At 53.4% G+C, this 13,371-nt stretch overlaps 1 protein-coding gene across 1 annotated transcript in view; it reads right to left on the minus strand.

The window, feature by feature from the left end:
• The window catches only part of LOC140420917 (sodium- and chloride-dependent neutral and basic amino acid transporter B(0+)-like), a 128,385-nt gene that overhangs the window by 20,613 nt on the left and 94,401 nt on the right, over positions 1-13,371 (minus strand). Inside the window, exon 10 of the mRNA XM_072505065.1 lies at positions 12,209-12,327. Coding sequence (XP_072361166.1) covers positions 12,209-12,327 — 119 coding nt within the window. The remainder of the gene's footprint in view (positions 1-12,208; positions 12,328-13,371) is intronic.

The following is a 13,371-nucleotide window of genomic DNA, read 5'->3' on the forward strand; positions in this document are numbered from 1 at the left end:
CCGCGGCCATCTCATTAAAGCCCTCTGCATCATTTTTACACTGTTCGGTTTCCCCGCCTACATCCATAGCGACAGGGGGTCCTCCTTCATGAATGACGAACTGCGTCAATTCCTGCTCGGCAAGGGCATAGCCTCGAGCAGGACGACCAGTTACAACCCCCTGGGGGAACGGGCAGGTAGAAAGGGAGAACGGAACGGTCTGGAAGGCCGTCCCACTGGCCCTCCGGTCGAAGAGTCTCCCAATTTCCCGCTGGCAGGAAGTCCTCCCGGATGCCCTTCAGTCTATCCGATCCCTGCTGTGCACCACGACTAACCAAACGCCTCACGAGCGCCTCCTTGTTTTCCCTAGGAAGTCCTCCTCTGGAACGCCACTTCCGACCTGGCTGGCAGCCCCGGGACCCATCCTGCTCCGGAAACATGTGCGGGCACACAAATCAGACCCGTTGGTGGAAAGGGTGCATCTTCTCTACGCAAACCCGCAATACGCTCCCAGAGACGACAGGACTCGAGCCAGCACCATCACCACCACAAGGCCTGAGACGATCGGAAAGGACGACCAGGGCACCCACCCAGCTCATCGAATCGCTTTAAGTCATGTCAATAATTCAGTAGCCCAGGAAAAGCGGCATTATTGTACATAGTTTATAGTTACGGCACAATGCCGTCCCTGTATGCTATTTTTGCGGCCAGCCGAAACACCCTTGGCAGCGCTGCCCAGCCCGCGCGGCTACCTGCAAAAGCTGCGGGAAGAAGGGCCACTACGCGACGGTGTGCAAGTTCCGCGGGGTCGCCGCTATCTCTGGGGAAGAAACAGGACCACAGACCCAGCCCCCCCCCAGCGATCCACGTGCGACCAATGGACGCTGCCATTTTGGACCCCGGACGCCACGAGGGAGAGATGGGCGCCGCCATTTTGTCCACCCCGACCGCGCTCGAAATGTGGACGCCGCCATCTTGGCTGAAGGACCCCGACACAGACAGCCACACACTGCCTGATTACGATGCTCAACTTCAACAACCACGTCTGGCTTCGACGACCCTCGACCAGTCGCGACCCCAGACGCTCCAGACTGCAACCACTACAGTCCTAGTGAATGGCTACGAGATGCCGTGTCTTATCGACTCTGGGAGCACGGAGAGCTTCATTCATCCGGACACGGTAAGGCACTGTTCCCTCGTAATTCGGCCAAGCACCCAGAAAATATTCCTGGCGGCGGGACCCCACTCCGTTCAGATCACGGGGTTCTGCATCGCTAACCTAACGGTGCAGGGGAGGGAGTTCCGAAATTACCGGCTGTATGTCCTCCCCCATCTCTGTGCGCCCACACTCCGAGGGTTGGACTTCCAATGCAACCTCCAGAGTTTAACATTTAAATTTGGCGGCCCTATACCCCCACTGACTGTCTGCGGCCTTGCGACCCTCAAGGTTGAATCGCCTTCCTTGTTTGCGAACCTCACCCCGGATTGCAAACCCGTCGCTACAAGGAGCAGACGGTACAGCGCCCAGGACCGAGCATTTATCCGGTCCGAAGTCCAGAGGCTGCTGAAGGAAGGCATCATCTAGGCTAGCAACAGTCCCTGGAGAGCTCAGGTGGTAGTTGTTAAGACCGGGGAGAAACAAAGGATGGTCATCGACTATAGTCAGACCATCAACAGGTACACTCAGCTAGATGCGTACCCACTCCCCCGCATATCCGACATGGTCAATCGGATTGCACAGTACAAGGTCTTTTCCACCGTGGACCTGAAGTCTGCCTACCACCAGCTCCCCATCCGTCCCAGTGACCGCAACTGTACTTCCTTCAAAGCAGACGGGCAGTTCTACCACTTTTTAAGGGTTCCATTCAGCGTCACGAACGGAGTCTCGGTCTTCCAACGAGAGATGGACCGAATGGTTGACCTGCACGGTTTACAGGCCACGTTCCCGTATCTCGACAACGTCACCATCTGCGGCCACGACCAGCAGGACCACGACGCCAATCTCCATAAATTCCTCCAGACCGCTCACGCCCTGACCTCACTTACAACAAAGAAAAATGCATGTTCCGCACCGATCGTCTAGCCATCCTGGGCTACGTAGTGCGTAATGGAGTGATAGGCCCCGACCCTGAACGCATGCGCCCCCTCATGGAGTTCCCTCTCCCCGACTGTGCCAAAGCCCTGAAATGTTGCCTGGGCTTCTTTTCTTATTACGCCCAGTGCGTTCCACAATACGCCGACAAGGCCCGTGCGCTAATCCAGTCCACTACTTTTCCCCTGTCGACAAAGGCATGCCAGGCCTTTAGCCGCATCAAAGCGGATATCGCAAAGGCCACGATGTGCGCCATCGACGAGTCCCTCCCCTTCCAGGTCGAGAGCGATGCATCAGATGTAGCTCTGGCGGCCACCCTCAACCAAGCAGGCAGACCCATGGCCTTCTTCTCCCGAACCCTCCACGCTTCAGAAATCCGCCACTCCTCAGTGGAAAAGGAGGCACAAGCAATAGTGGAAGCTGTGCGACACTGGAGGCATTACCTGGCCGGTAGGAGATTCACTCTCCTCACTGACCAATGGTCGGTTGCCTTCATGTTCGATAATGCACAGCAGGGCAAGATCAAGAACGACAAGATCTTGCGGTGGAGGATCGAACTCTCCACCTTCAATTATGAGATCTTGTATCGTCCCGGAAAGCTGAACGAGCCATCCGATGCCCTATCTCGCGGCACATGTGCCAATGAACAAGTGGACCGTCTACAAGCCCTCCACGAGGACCTCTGCCACCCGGGGGTCACTCGTTTCTACCACTTCCTTAAGGCCCGCAACCTCCCTTACTCCGTCGAGGACGTCCGAACAGTCACCAGAAACTGCCAGATCTGCGCTGAGTGCAAACCGCACTTTTTCAGGCCAGATAGAGCGCACCTGGTCAAGGCCTCTCGACCCTTTGAACGCCTCAGTTTGGATTTCAAAGGCCCCCTCCCCTCCACCGATCGCAACGCGTACTTCCTGAACGTCGTTGACGAATACTCCCATTTCCCTTTCGCCATCCCCTGCCCCGACATGACAGCGTCCACGGTCATTAAAGCCCTCGGTACCATTTTTACACTGTTCGGTTTCCCCGACTATATCCATAGCGACAGGGGGTCCTCCTTTATGAGTGACGAACTGCGTCAATTCCTGCTCAGCAGGGGCATAGCCTCGAGCAGGATGACCAGTTACAACCCCCGGGGAAACGGGCAGGTAGAAAGGGAGAATGGAACGGTCTGGAAGGCCGTCCTGCTGGCCCTCCCGTCGAGGAGTCTCCCAATTTCCCGCTGGCACGATGTCCTCCCGGATGCCCTTCACTCTATCCGGTCCCTGTTGTGCACCACCACGAATCAAACGCCTCACGAGCGCCTCCTCCTCTTTCCTAGGAAGTCCTCCTCTGGAACGCCACTTCCGACCTGGCTAGCACTCCGGGTCCCATTCTGCTCCGGAAACATGTGCGGGCGCACAAGTCAGATCCGTTGGTGGAACGGATGCATCTCCTTCACGTCAACCTGCAATACGCCTCTGTGGAGTACCCCGATGGCCGACAGGACACGGTCTCCCTGCGAGATCTGGCTCCCGCCGGCGCTACCCACACACCCCCAACACCAATCAACACCTCCTCACTCCCGCCTGTTCATCCCGCAGCCACCCCCTTCCCGGGGGGTTCGGTTCACCTCCCAGACCCGCCCAGCAGTAAGGACACAGGGGACAGCGCTACGCTCCCAGAGTCGACGGGACTCGAGCCAGCGCCATCACCACCACACCCGAGATGATCGGAAAGGACGAGCAGGGCGCCCATCCGGCTCATCGAATCACTTTAACTCTCAACGTTTTCAGTTATTGTGTCTTGTTATAGTTATGGCATCATGCCGACCCTGTTTGGCCCGTTGGCCCAGTTTTCAGTGATTGTGTCTTGTTATAGTTATGGCATCATGCCGACCCTGTTTGGCCCGTTGGCCCAGTTGAAGCGATAATTTTGTGATTTGTTCAAAGTTACGGCACAGTACCGACTCTGTAAACCCCTACCACCATGCGAACCACCATCCCGCCGGGTTTTTTTCAACAAGGGGTGAATGTGGTGGTATGTAATAGGGGTAGTACGGTACACCACGTGTCGACAGGCTATTGGTGGAGGGATGCCAGGTCCTGATAGGATCTGCCACCTACTAGACTACACCCAGAAATGCCGGTATAAGAACCCAGCTATTCCCTCCATTTCCCTCAGCAGTTGCATTCTGTAACCACGCTGCTGGGGATAAAGTTCTGCTTAATAAAGCCTTCAATTGACATTACCTCAACCTGCCTCGCGTCATATTGATGGTGCTACACAGACACTCGGGGTGAAGTGAGAGAGAGGGACAGACACTCGGGGTGAAGTCAGAGCGAGGGACAGACACTCGGGGTGAAGTCAGAGCGAGGGACAGATACTCGGGGTGAAGTGAGAGAGGGACAGACACTCGGGGTGAAGTGAGAGAGGGACAGACACTCGGGGTGAAGTGAGAGTGAGGGACAGACACTCGGGGTGAAGTGAGAGTGAGGGACAGATACTCGGGGTGAAGTGAGAGAGGGACAGACACTCGGGGTGAAGTGAGAGAGGGACAGACACACGGGGTGAAGTGAGAGAGGGACAGACACTCGGGGTGAAGTGAGAGAGGGACAGACACTCGGGGTGAAGTGAGGGAGTGGGACAGACACTCGGGGTGAAGTGAGAGAGGGACAGACACTCGGGGTGAAGTGAGAGAGGGACAGGCACTCGGGGTGTAGTGAGGGAGGGACAGACACTCTGGGTGAAGTGAGAGAGGGACAGACACTCGGGGTGAAAGAGAGAGGGACAGACACTCGGGGTGAAGTGAGAGAGGGACAGACACTCGGGGTGAAAGAGAGAGGGACAGACACTCGGGGTGAAGTGAGAGAGAGGGACAGACACTTGGGGTGAAAAAGAGAGGGACAGACACTCGGGGTGAAGTGAGAGAGAGGGACAGACACTCGGGGTGAATTGGGAGAGAGGGACAGACATTCGGGGTGAATTGGGAGAGAGGGACAGACACTCGGGGTGAATTGGGAGAGAGGGACAGACATTCGGGGTGAATTGGGAGAGAGGGTTAGAATGTATGCTCATTCCAAATCACACCATTTGAAATCAGATCAGCATTTAATGTAAAGTTTAACTACTTTTATCATATTTACCAAACCTAAATATAAGGTCACCTATCTGATGCCCGATCTGTGGGCTGAGCTGCCCAATTTCTCCCGTCTTTCCTCATATCTCAATGCCCCGTGAGCAGCATGGTGGCGCAGTGGGTTAGCCCTGCTGCCTCACAGCGCCGAGGTCTCAGGTTCGATCCCAGCTCTGGGCCACTGTCCGTGTGGAGTTTGCACATTCTCCCCGTGTTTGCACGGGTTCCGCCCCCACAAACCAATGATGTGCAGGGTAGATGAATTGACCATGCTAAATTATCCTTTAATTGGAAAAAAAATTAATTGGGTACTCTAAATTTATTTTTAAAAATAATATCTCAAATCTCTGACTCTGTGGATCAGCCTTGTGGTTCTTCTCTCATCGCAAACTCCAGTGTCTGAACGTCTGTCTCTCTGGTTTGGAAGAACTGGATATAGTGGTCAAGGTGGTCAAGGTGGGGTCTGGTCAGAGCACTGGAAAGTGTGATGGTCGCCTTCTGTAATTTATATTCTACTGTTGCAGTGATGTTGGTGACAGCCTTTTTGACTTTGCTGTTGCTGTTGCTCTCAACGCGATCAGACAAAGCTGCCCCACCTGTTTGACACCCGATGTTGAACATTAAACATTCACTCCGTTAACTGGAGCTCACCAAGACGCCTTTAGAAGTACTTCCACTTTCCTCATCACCGAGAACAGCATGGGAGCAGGCTCATGCAAACAATACCACCTGCTTGCTCCCTTCCAATACACATAGCATCTTGACTTGAAGATATGGGCGTTATACAAGGGAATAATTTCTAAGTTCATTTGTGGTGGGTTTTTCAGGGAGATTCCCATTGACTCTGCCGGCGAGCTCCCCACCAATATCCAATGACCCAAGCAGATGCGGCCGGAGAATCCCACCCTCAGTCACTTTGTTTTCTCCGGTTTAGCCCACACTCAGAATTTTTATCAGCAATGGGGAGCTGTACTCAAAGATTGGGCAGCAATTGTGAAAGTGTGTCCTGATCTCAAATAAGCCTGTGGGTCCCCCACATTACCCACCCATGGGCAATGGCACCTCCACACACATGGGCACTACCCCACACCCGCCCAAGTGAGGAAAGCTTGCTATGTGGTCCCTGGGGCCCCGCACCCCACTTCAGGCCCTCCCATATCACTTGACAAGGCCACCCTTTGCAGTACCCCCACCCATCACCTCCCAACCTCCCAGAGGCCCCTACTTACCTGCCCTGCACACCGCTCACCAGGTAAGTCCATCGAAGTCGGTTTAAAACCAACTTCAGTGAGTGGCGTTTGGTCACTCTCCTTTTGGGTGGGATTCGGACTCTGATGCCTTGCGGGTAGATCCTGCGAGGCGTGACAGTTGCCAAGAAACCTGTGGGACGCCTCTCCCAGCATCAACCGGCCACACCGTGCTTGATCGAGAGTGCAACGCTTTCGGTAGATCGCACCCCATGTCACCGTTGGTTCACTGCCACTGGGTCAGGAACTTGGAACTCCCTCCTTTGAAGAGTCATGGGGTGGAATTCAATGAAAAAGTTCATTTGTGGCGGGTTTTTCTGCGGGTTCTCCACCGCTATTCAATCATGTGGGCACAATTTAACGGACATGCTGTGCCTGAAAATCTCCTCGTCACGGAGCAGCGTGGCCATTGAAAGCTGGGAGACCCCGCTCCCAGGATCTTCCAGGCTCGCTATGCCTTGCGAGATCCAACAGGATCGCACAGGATGTTTTGATGTGAATCCCACCCACAATGGGCGGGTTCACTTGTTGGTAAATCCACATATTTGAGCGAGGCAGTGAGCCTTACTCTAATGTGCAGATTCCCAAGGTACCTGAGGCTTTGGGATCCAGCCCCTTCGCCTCAGAGACCTCAGACAGCGCCATTCAGCAGTGGTCCCCCAACAAATATGGACCAGACGGAATGGCACTCGTGGTCTCCCAGGTGATCCTTTGGGCAGGGTGGTGACCTGGAACTGCTGGTGCCACCAGGTACCCTGGCAGTGCCAGCCTGACACTCTGGCAGTGCCACATGGGTGCCAGCCTGCAGGCAAATGTGCCCAGGTGCCACTTCCACTGGCATGGGCACAGTAAGAGTGCCAGGTTGAACAGCAATGAATACATGGTAATGCTAGATGACTACTCCAACTACCTGGAGATAATGAAGCTACCGAGCTCCAGGACGGACACCGCCATCAGGGCTGCAAAAGAGATCTTTGCTAGGCAATGCATCCTTCAAACGGTCATGAGCGACAAAGGTCCCTTCTTTCCCAGCTGAGAATGGAGTTCACAAAGAAATATGACTTCAAGCACGTGACCTCCAGCCCGCACTATCCTCAATCATATGGGCAGGCAGAGAAAGGGTCCACATTGTCAAAACCCTGCTTAAAAAGGCCATGGCATCATGCAGTAACCCACACTTAGCTCTGTTGGCATACCTACCACGCCACTGAGTTGTGTATTGACTCCAATCCAAATACTCATGGGTAGGAGGCTGCGGACAACACTCCCCACGTTGCCGGAAAAAGTTAACGAGCTAATCGTGCAGAGAATCACGGCACAAAAACAAAAACAGGTTCAGTATTACAGCCAATCCAGCAAGATGTTGGACGACTTGGGACCGGGCAACATCGTCAGGGTGCAGACACCGGCAGGGTGCAGACACCGTCAGGGTGCCGACACCCGTTAGGGTGCAGACACCGTCAGGGTGCAGACACCGTCAGGGTGCCGACACCCGTTAGGGTGCAGACACCGTCAGGGTGCAGACACCGTCAGGGTGCCGACACCCGTCAGGGTGCAGACACCGTCAGGGTGCAGACACCGTCAGGGTGCAGACACGTCAGGGTGCCGACACCCGTCAGGGTGCAGACACCGTCAGGGTGCAGACACAGTCAGGGTGCCGACACCCGTCAGGGTGCAGACACCGTCAGGGTGCAGACACCGTCAGGGTGCAGACATCGTCAGGGTACCGACACCCGACAGGGTGCAGACACCGTCAGGGTGCAGACACCGTCAGGGTGCCTACACCCGTCAGGGTGCAGACACCGTCAGGGTGCCGACACCCGTCAGGGTGCAGACGCCGTTAGGGTGCAGACATCGTCAGGGTGCAGACACCGTCAGGGTGCAGATACCGTCAGGGTGCCGACACCCGTCAGGGTGCAGACACCGTCAGGGTGCCGACACCCATCAGGGTGCAGACACCGTTAGGGTGCAGACATCGTCAGGGTGCAGACACCCGTCAGGGTGCAGACATCGTCAGGATGCAGACACCCGTCAGGGTGCAGACATCGTCAGGGTGCAGACACCCGTCAGGGTGCAGACACCCGTCAGGGTGCAGCCACTGCAAGGAAAGTCCACGACTGCCAAGGTCATGAAACAAGCAGCTCCCCAATCATTTGTCATCCTCACAGATCAACGATCCATACTGAGACGGAATCGGGGGGCATTAATCAGGCGAAAGGGCAATCAGCCATTCGCCATACAGCCAAGGCTGGATGAAGTGGTTGCTCATCCTCGCACGCCTGAGCCTGTGCACGCCACCAAGGAAGGGTCACCAACAGTGACAAATACTGAGCAAGTAAAGCTGCCGGACAACGACCAAGCTGCCTCGACCCCAACAGAAGCACGACGCCTGTCCACCCGGGTTCGAAGGCAGCCAGACAGATCTGTGAACAGTACGGCAGCACTGTAGCACAAGTGGATAGCACTGTGACTTCACAGCGCCAGGGTCACAGGTTTGATTCCCCGTTGGATCACTGTCTGTGTGGAGTCTGTACGTTCTCCCCGTGTCTGTGTGGGTTTCCTCCGAGTGCTCCGGTTTCCTGCCACAGTCCAAAGACGTGCCGGTTAGGTGGATTGGCTATGGTAAATTGCCCATAGTGACCAAAAAGGTTAGGTGGGGTTATTGGGTTACGGGGATAGGGTGGAAGTGAGGGTTTAAGTGGGTCGGTGCAGACTCGATGGGCCGAATGGCCTCCTTCTTCACTGTATGTTCTAGTACAAGACTTTTTAAAACACCGGACATTGGGCGAAATTCTTCGGAAACGGCGCGATGTCCGCCGGCTGGTGCCCAAAACGGCGCAAATCAGACGGGCATCGCGCCGCCCCAAAGGTGCGGAATGCTCCGCATCTTTGGGGGCCGAGCCCCAACATTGAGGGGCTAGGTCGGCGCCGGACGAATTTCCACCCCGCCAGCTGGCGGAAAAGGCCTTTATTGCCCCGCCAGCTGGCGCGGAAATGACATCTCCGGGCGGCGCATGCGCGGGGGCGTCAGCGGCCGCTGACAGCTTCCCACGCATGCGCAGTGGAGGGAGTCTCTTCTGCCTCCGCCATGGTGGAGACCGTGGCGGAGGCGGAAGGGAAAGTGTGCCCCCACGGCACAGGCCCGCCCGCGGATCGGTGGGCCCCGATCGCGGGTCAGGCCACCGTGGGGGCACCCCCGGGGGCCAGTTCGCCCCGCGCCCCCCCCCAGGACCCCAGAGCCCGCCCGCGCCGCCGGTAAGAGAGGTGGTTTAATCCACGCCGGCGAGACAGGCATTTTAGCGGCGGGACTTCGGCCCATCCGGGCCGGAGAATCGAGCGGGAGGGCCCGCCAACTGGCGCGGCGCGATTCCCGCCCCCGCCGAATCTCCCATGCCGGAGACTTCGGCAACTGGCGGGGGGGCGGGATTCACGCCAGCCCCCGGCGATTCTCCGACCCGGCGGGGGGTCGGAGAATCTCGCCCATTGTTTTTAAAAAAAGAAAAAATTTGCATGCATTCAATTTGACCTATTTAAAATTCAGGTGTCTGTAAATAGCTTATATGTGCATGTCAATGATTTAACAATCACTTTGAAAAAGAGGAGGATGTGGTGATATGTGAATTATCATCTATATATATGATATAATAACCAAACCATACGTAAACATTAGTACCTGTATGTATAGATTAGTGTTATAGCATCCGACCAGAGATGGTGTGATGACAGGTGAATGTTACTGGAAGACGGCCACATGGTGAGACAGGACACATTCTTGGATCAAACCACAGGTACAAGCTGGGCAGTGCCAAGGTACCAATGTTCCGGGAGAAGGGCCAGGGAGCCACGCAGCACTATCCCTAACCACCCAGGGGCCTCCAATGGCTGAGGAGACCCCAGGGTGCCGTTCCACCTGGTGCACGTTCCTGTGGCAGTAGTGATTGGGACCTGCCTGCAGCCTCCCTGGGGAGTCCGCTGAAGTGAGGGAGATCGGTAGATCCCAGGTAGGTAAGCCTTAAATTGATTTACGAACTACTTGAGCGAGTGCCGTTTAGTCCCACCCCTTTTGGATGGAGTTCCGATTCCGATGCCTTGCAGATTTGGATGTATTCCGCGAGGTGCGGATGCTACAGGGAGGCTCATGGGAGGCCTCTCCTGGGATTCACCGACTGCGTTGTGCTCTCGCACAAGCGCAACGCAGCATCTGGATCGTGCCAATAGAGTCTTACAACACAGAAGGAGGTCCTTCCATCCATCGTGTCTGTGTCGGCTATCAAACACCTATCTATTCTAATCCCATTTTCCAGCACTCCCTTGCATTCTTTGATGTTTCAAGTGCTCATCTGCATGCTAACAGCACTGTGGGTTGTGGTGATCTCTGAAGGTGCTTGCACACAAGGGGTTAATGGGTAGATAGCAGCACCACATGATCACCAGAGGGCTGGACCAACAGGGGTAAAAAGGGCAGCCACGCGGGGTCTCTGGCTCTCTCTCGGGTGTGCTGTGAACATGAAAACATCAAAATCACATAGATAGCTAGTGGAGTTACATTTAATTACAATTATTAAATCTTGTTATCCAATTCCTAGTTCCCATGTTAAGGTAAAGAACTCACGCATTAATAGTTATGGTTACTCAATAAACCTTTGTTGTTACTGGACGAGTTCGAGTCTTCTTCAACAAGATTCAGAAGACCTCACCATCAACCAAGGATTGAGTAACACGTGTTATCGACCACGCAGGTACACTCCATGGGTGTACCAACACCATATGGACTGCAGAGGGCTCACCACCACATTTGAGAATAATTAGGGACATATGCTAAGTTCTGGCCTAACCAGTGATATCCACATTCCATGAGCGAATGAAATTAAAATGTACATTGGTCACACATGTCTAGTGTTACGTCAATACGATTTCAAAATCTAGTTTAGTTTCTTTCTCAACACTTTCAACAGCATTGAGTAAGTATGTGTTGGTCCTGTTGTTTTTCCATTTGCCTGACATCGTGCGATGATGATGTGGGATTGGCTGAACTCACCCCAGAGCAGGGTTAAGGTGGTGAAACTTTCCTTCATTATTACACTGCAAGTGTGCATTGTAAGCTAGTAGGATATTGTTTGAAACCCTACTCTTTCTGCACAATAGTGACAATTTTGCTAAATGTCTTTCTCAATTTCAAACACATTGGGATCTGAGGATAAGAAGATATGCACATATACAACTCAGTCTCTCTGCTCCTGTGCCCCTTATTTTATTTTGTCTCTCCATGTTCTTCCCACTAAAATGTATCACCCCACACTTCTCTGCACTGAATTTCATCTGCCACCTATCTCCTCACTCTACCAACTTGTCTCTGTCCTTTTGAAGTTTTACACTGCCCTCTTCTCAGTTTAGCTGCGTTGAGACTGTCCCTTTTATTCCAATGAGCTATAACTTTCCTTACACGTCTACTCTTTAGGGTTTCTTGCAACCTCCCTGTTGATTAGTCTGAACATGTCAGTTTTGGGAATATATTTCCACAATCTGAATATTTTTGCTCTTTCCACCATCAGACTCCAGAGCAGCCTCCAGTTCTGACAATGCAGCACCCCCTCAGTCAATTGTTCACCAAGATTGTGTGTTTAAATCCTGGGTTTCCAAAAGCAGCATTCTGATCGGACATGAGGGCACTTTTCAGCTGAGCCAAGCTGGTGTCACTTTAATTGATTACTTCATTCTGTAGAATTTCTCACCAGGACTATGCATGGAATTATAGCAAATTGTTAAAGGGCAACTTACCTGTGTAATACAAACAAGGCCCAGGATATACGATATCAAGCAAACAGTAACCGTCAGGTAAAAGCGCTTTGATCGCAGAAAATTAGGGAACTGGTCCAGCAGGATGGTCATAAAGGTTTCTGATTAAAATAAATTAAATCAGATCAGAGTCCACACCGTACCGTACAATAACTATTATATACATCACACGGTCGATCCCAACTGTGTCTGCCTTGCCGGTACCAAACTTTATGGCCGGCTTTATATAGCAAACAACTAGACATTATTTAGAGGTCCCCCGCCCATGTTCTGCAAAGTTCACAGGGAAGTTCATTGTTCCCACCCAGTAAAACCCTTGCGGATTTCATAAACGTTTTGTAGAATCTCTAGTGCAGAAAGAGGCTCATCAAGTTTGCATCAACCCTTCGAAAGAGCACTCTACCCAGATACCTCCCCCATCCACCCCACGCCTGTAATATCCTGCACTAAGGGGCAATTTAGCACAGCCAATCCACCTAACCTGCACATTTTTGGACTGTGGGAGGAAACTGGAGCCCCCGGAGGAAACTCACACAGACACAGGGAGAATGTGCAAACTCCACACAGACAGTGATCTAGGGCTGGAATTGAACCCGGGTCCCTGGTGCTGTTGAGGCAGCAGTGCTGACCACTGCCGTTGTAACATTAGTAATTAATTAATAATTTACATTGTCCCAGAAATGCCCACCAGCGGGGAGACCCTGCAGCCTAAATGAGTAGATGGGGAAAGATTCCTCTATCCATGGACAGTCTGAATGCTCCAAACAATCATAAGAATATAGGAAGCAGGAGTAGGCCATTCAGCCCCTCATGCTTGCTCTGCGACTCAGTAAGCTCATGGCTGTTCCAACTGTGACCATAATACCATTATTCTGACTGCCTGCCATAGCCCCAGAGTTCCCTGTAAATCAAAAATCTATCCAAATCAATCACGAGTATATTCAATGGGCCCGATTCTCTCTAAAAATGTCTAGGTTAATTTGTGGCGGGTTTTTCAGGGGGTTTCCCACCAGCTCTGCTGGCAGGTTCCTCACCGCTACTCAACGATACTTAATTTGGGCCCTGGGGTGTTACTCACCGGTTTAGCCCACATTTGGAATTTTTTTTAGCACTGGGAGCTGTACTCAGAGATCAAGCCGCCATTT

The sequence above is a fragment of the Scyliorhinus torazame genome, chromosome 5, assembly GCF_047496885.1.
Source record: "Scyliorhinus torazame isolate Kashiwa2021f chromosome 5, sScyTor2.1, whole genome shotgun sequence".
NCBI classification, from domain to species: Eukaryota; Metazoa; Chordata; class Chondrichthyes; order Carcharhiniformes; family Scyliorhinidae; genus Scyliorhinus; species Scyliorhinus torazame.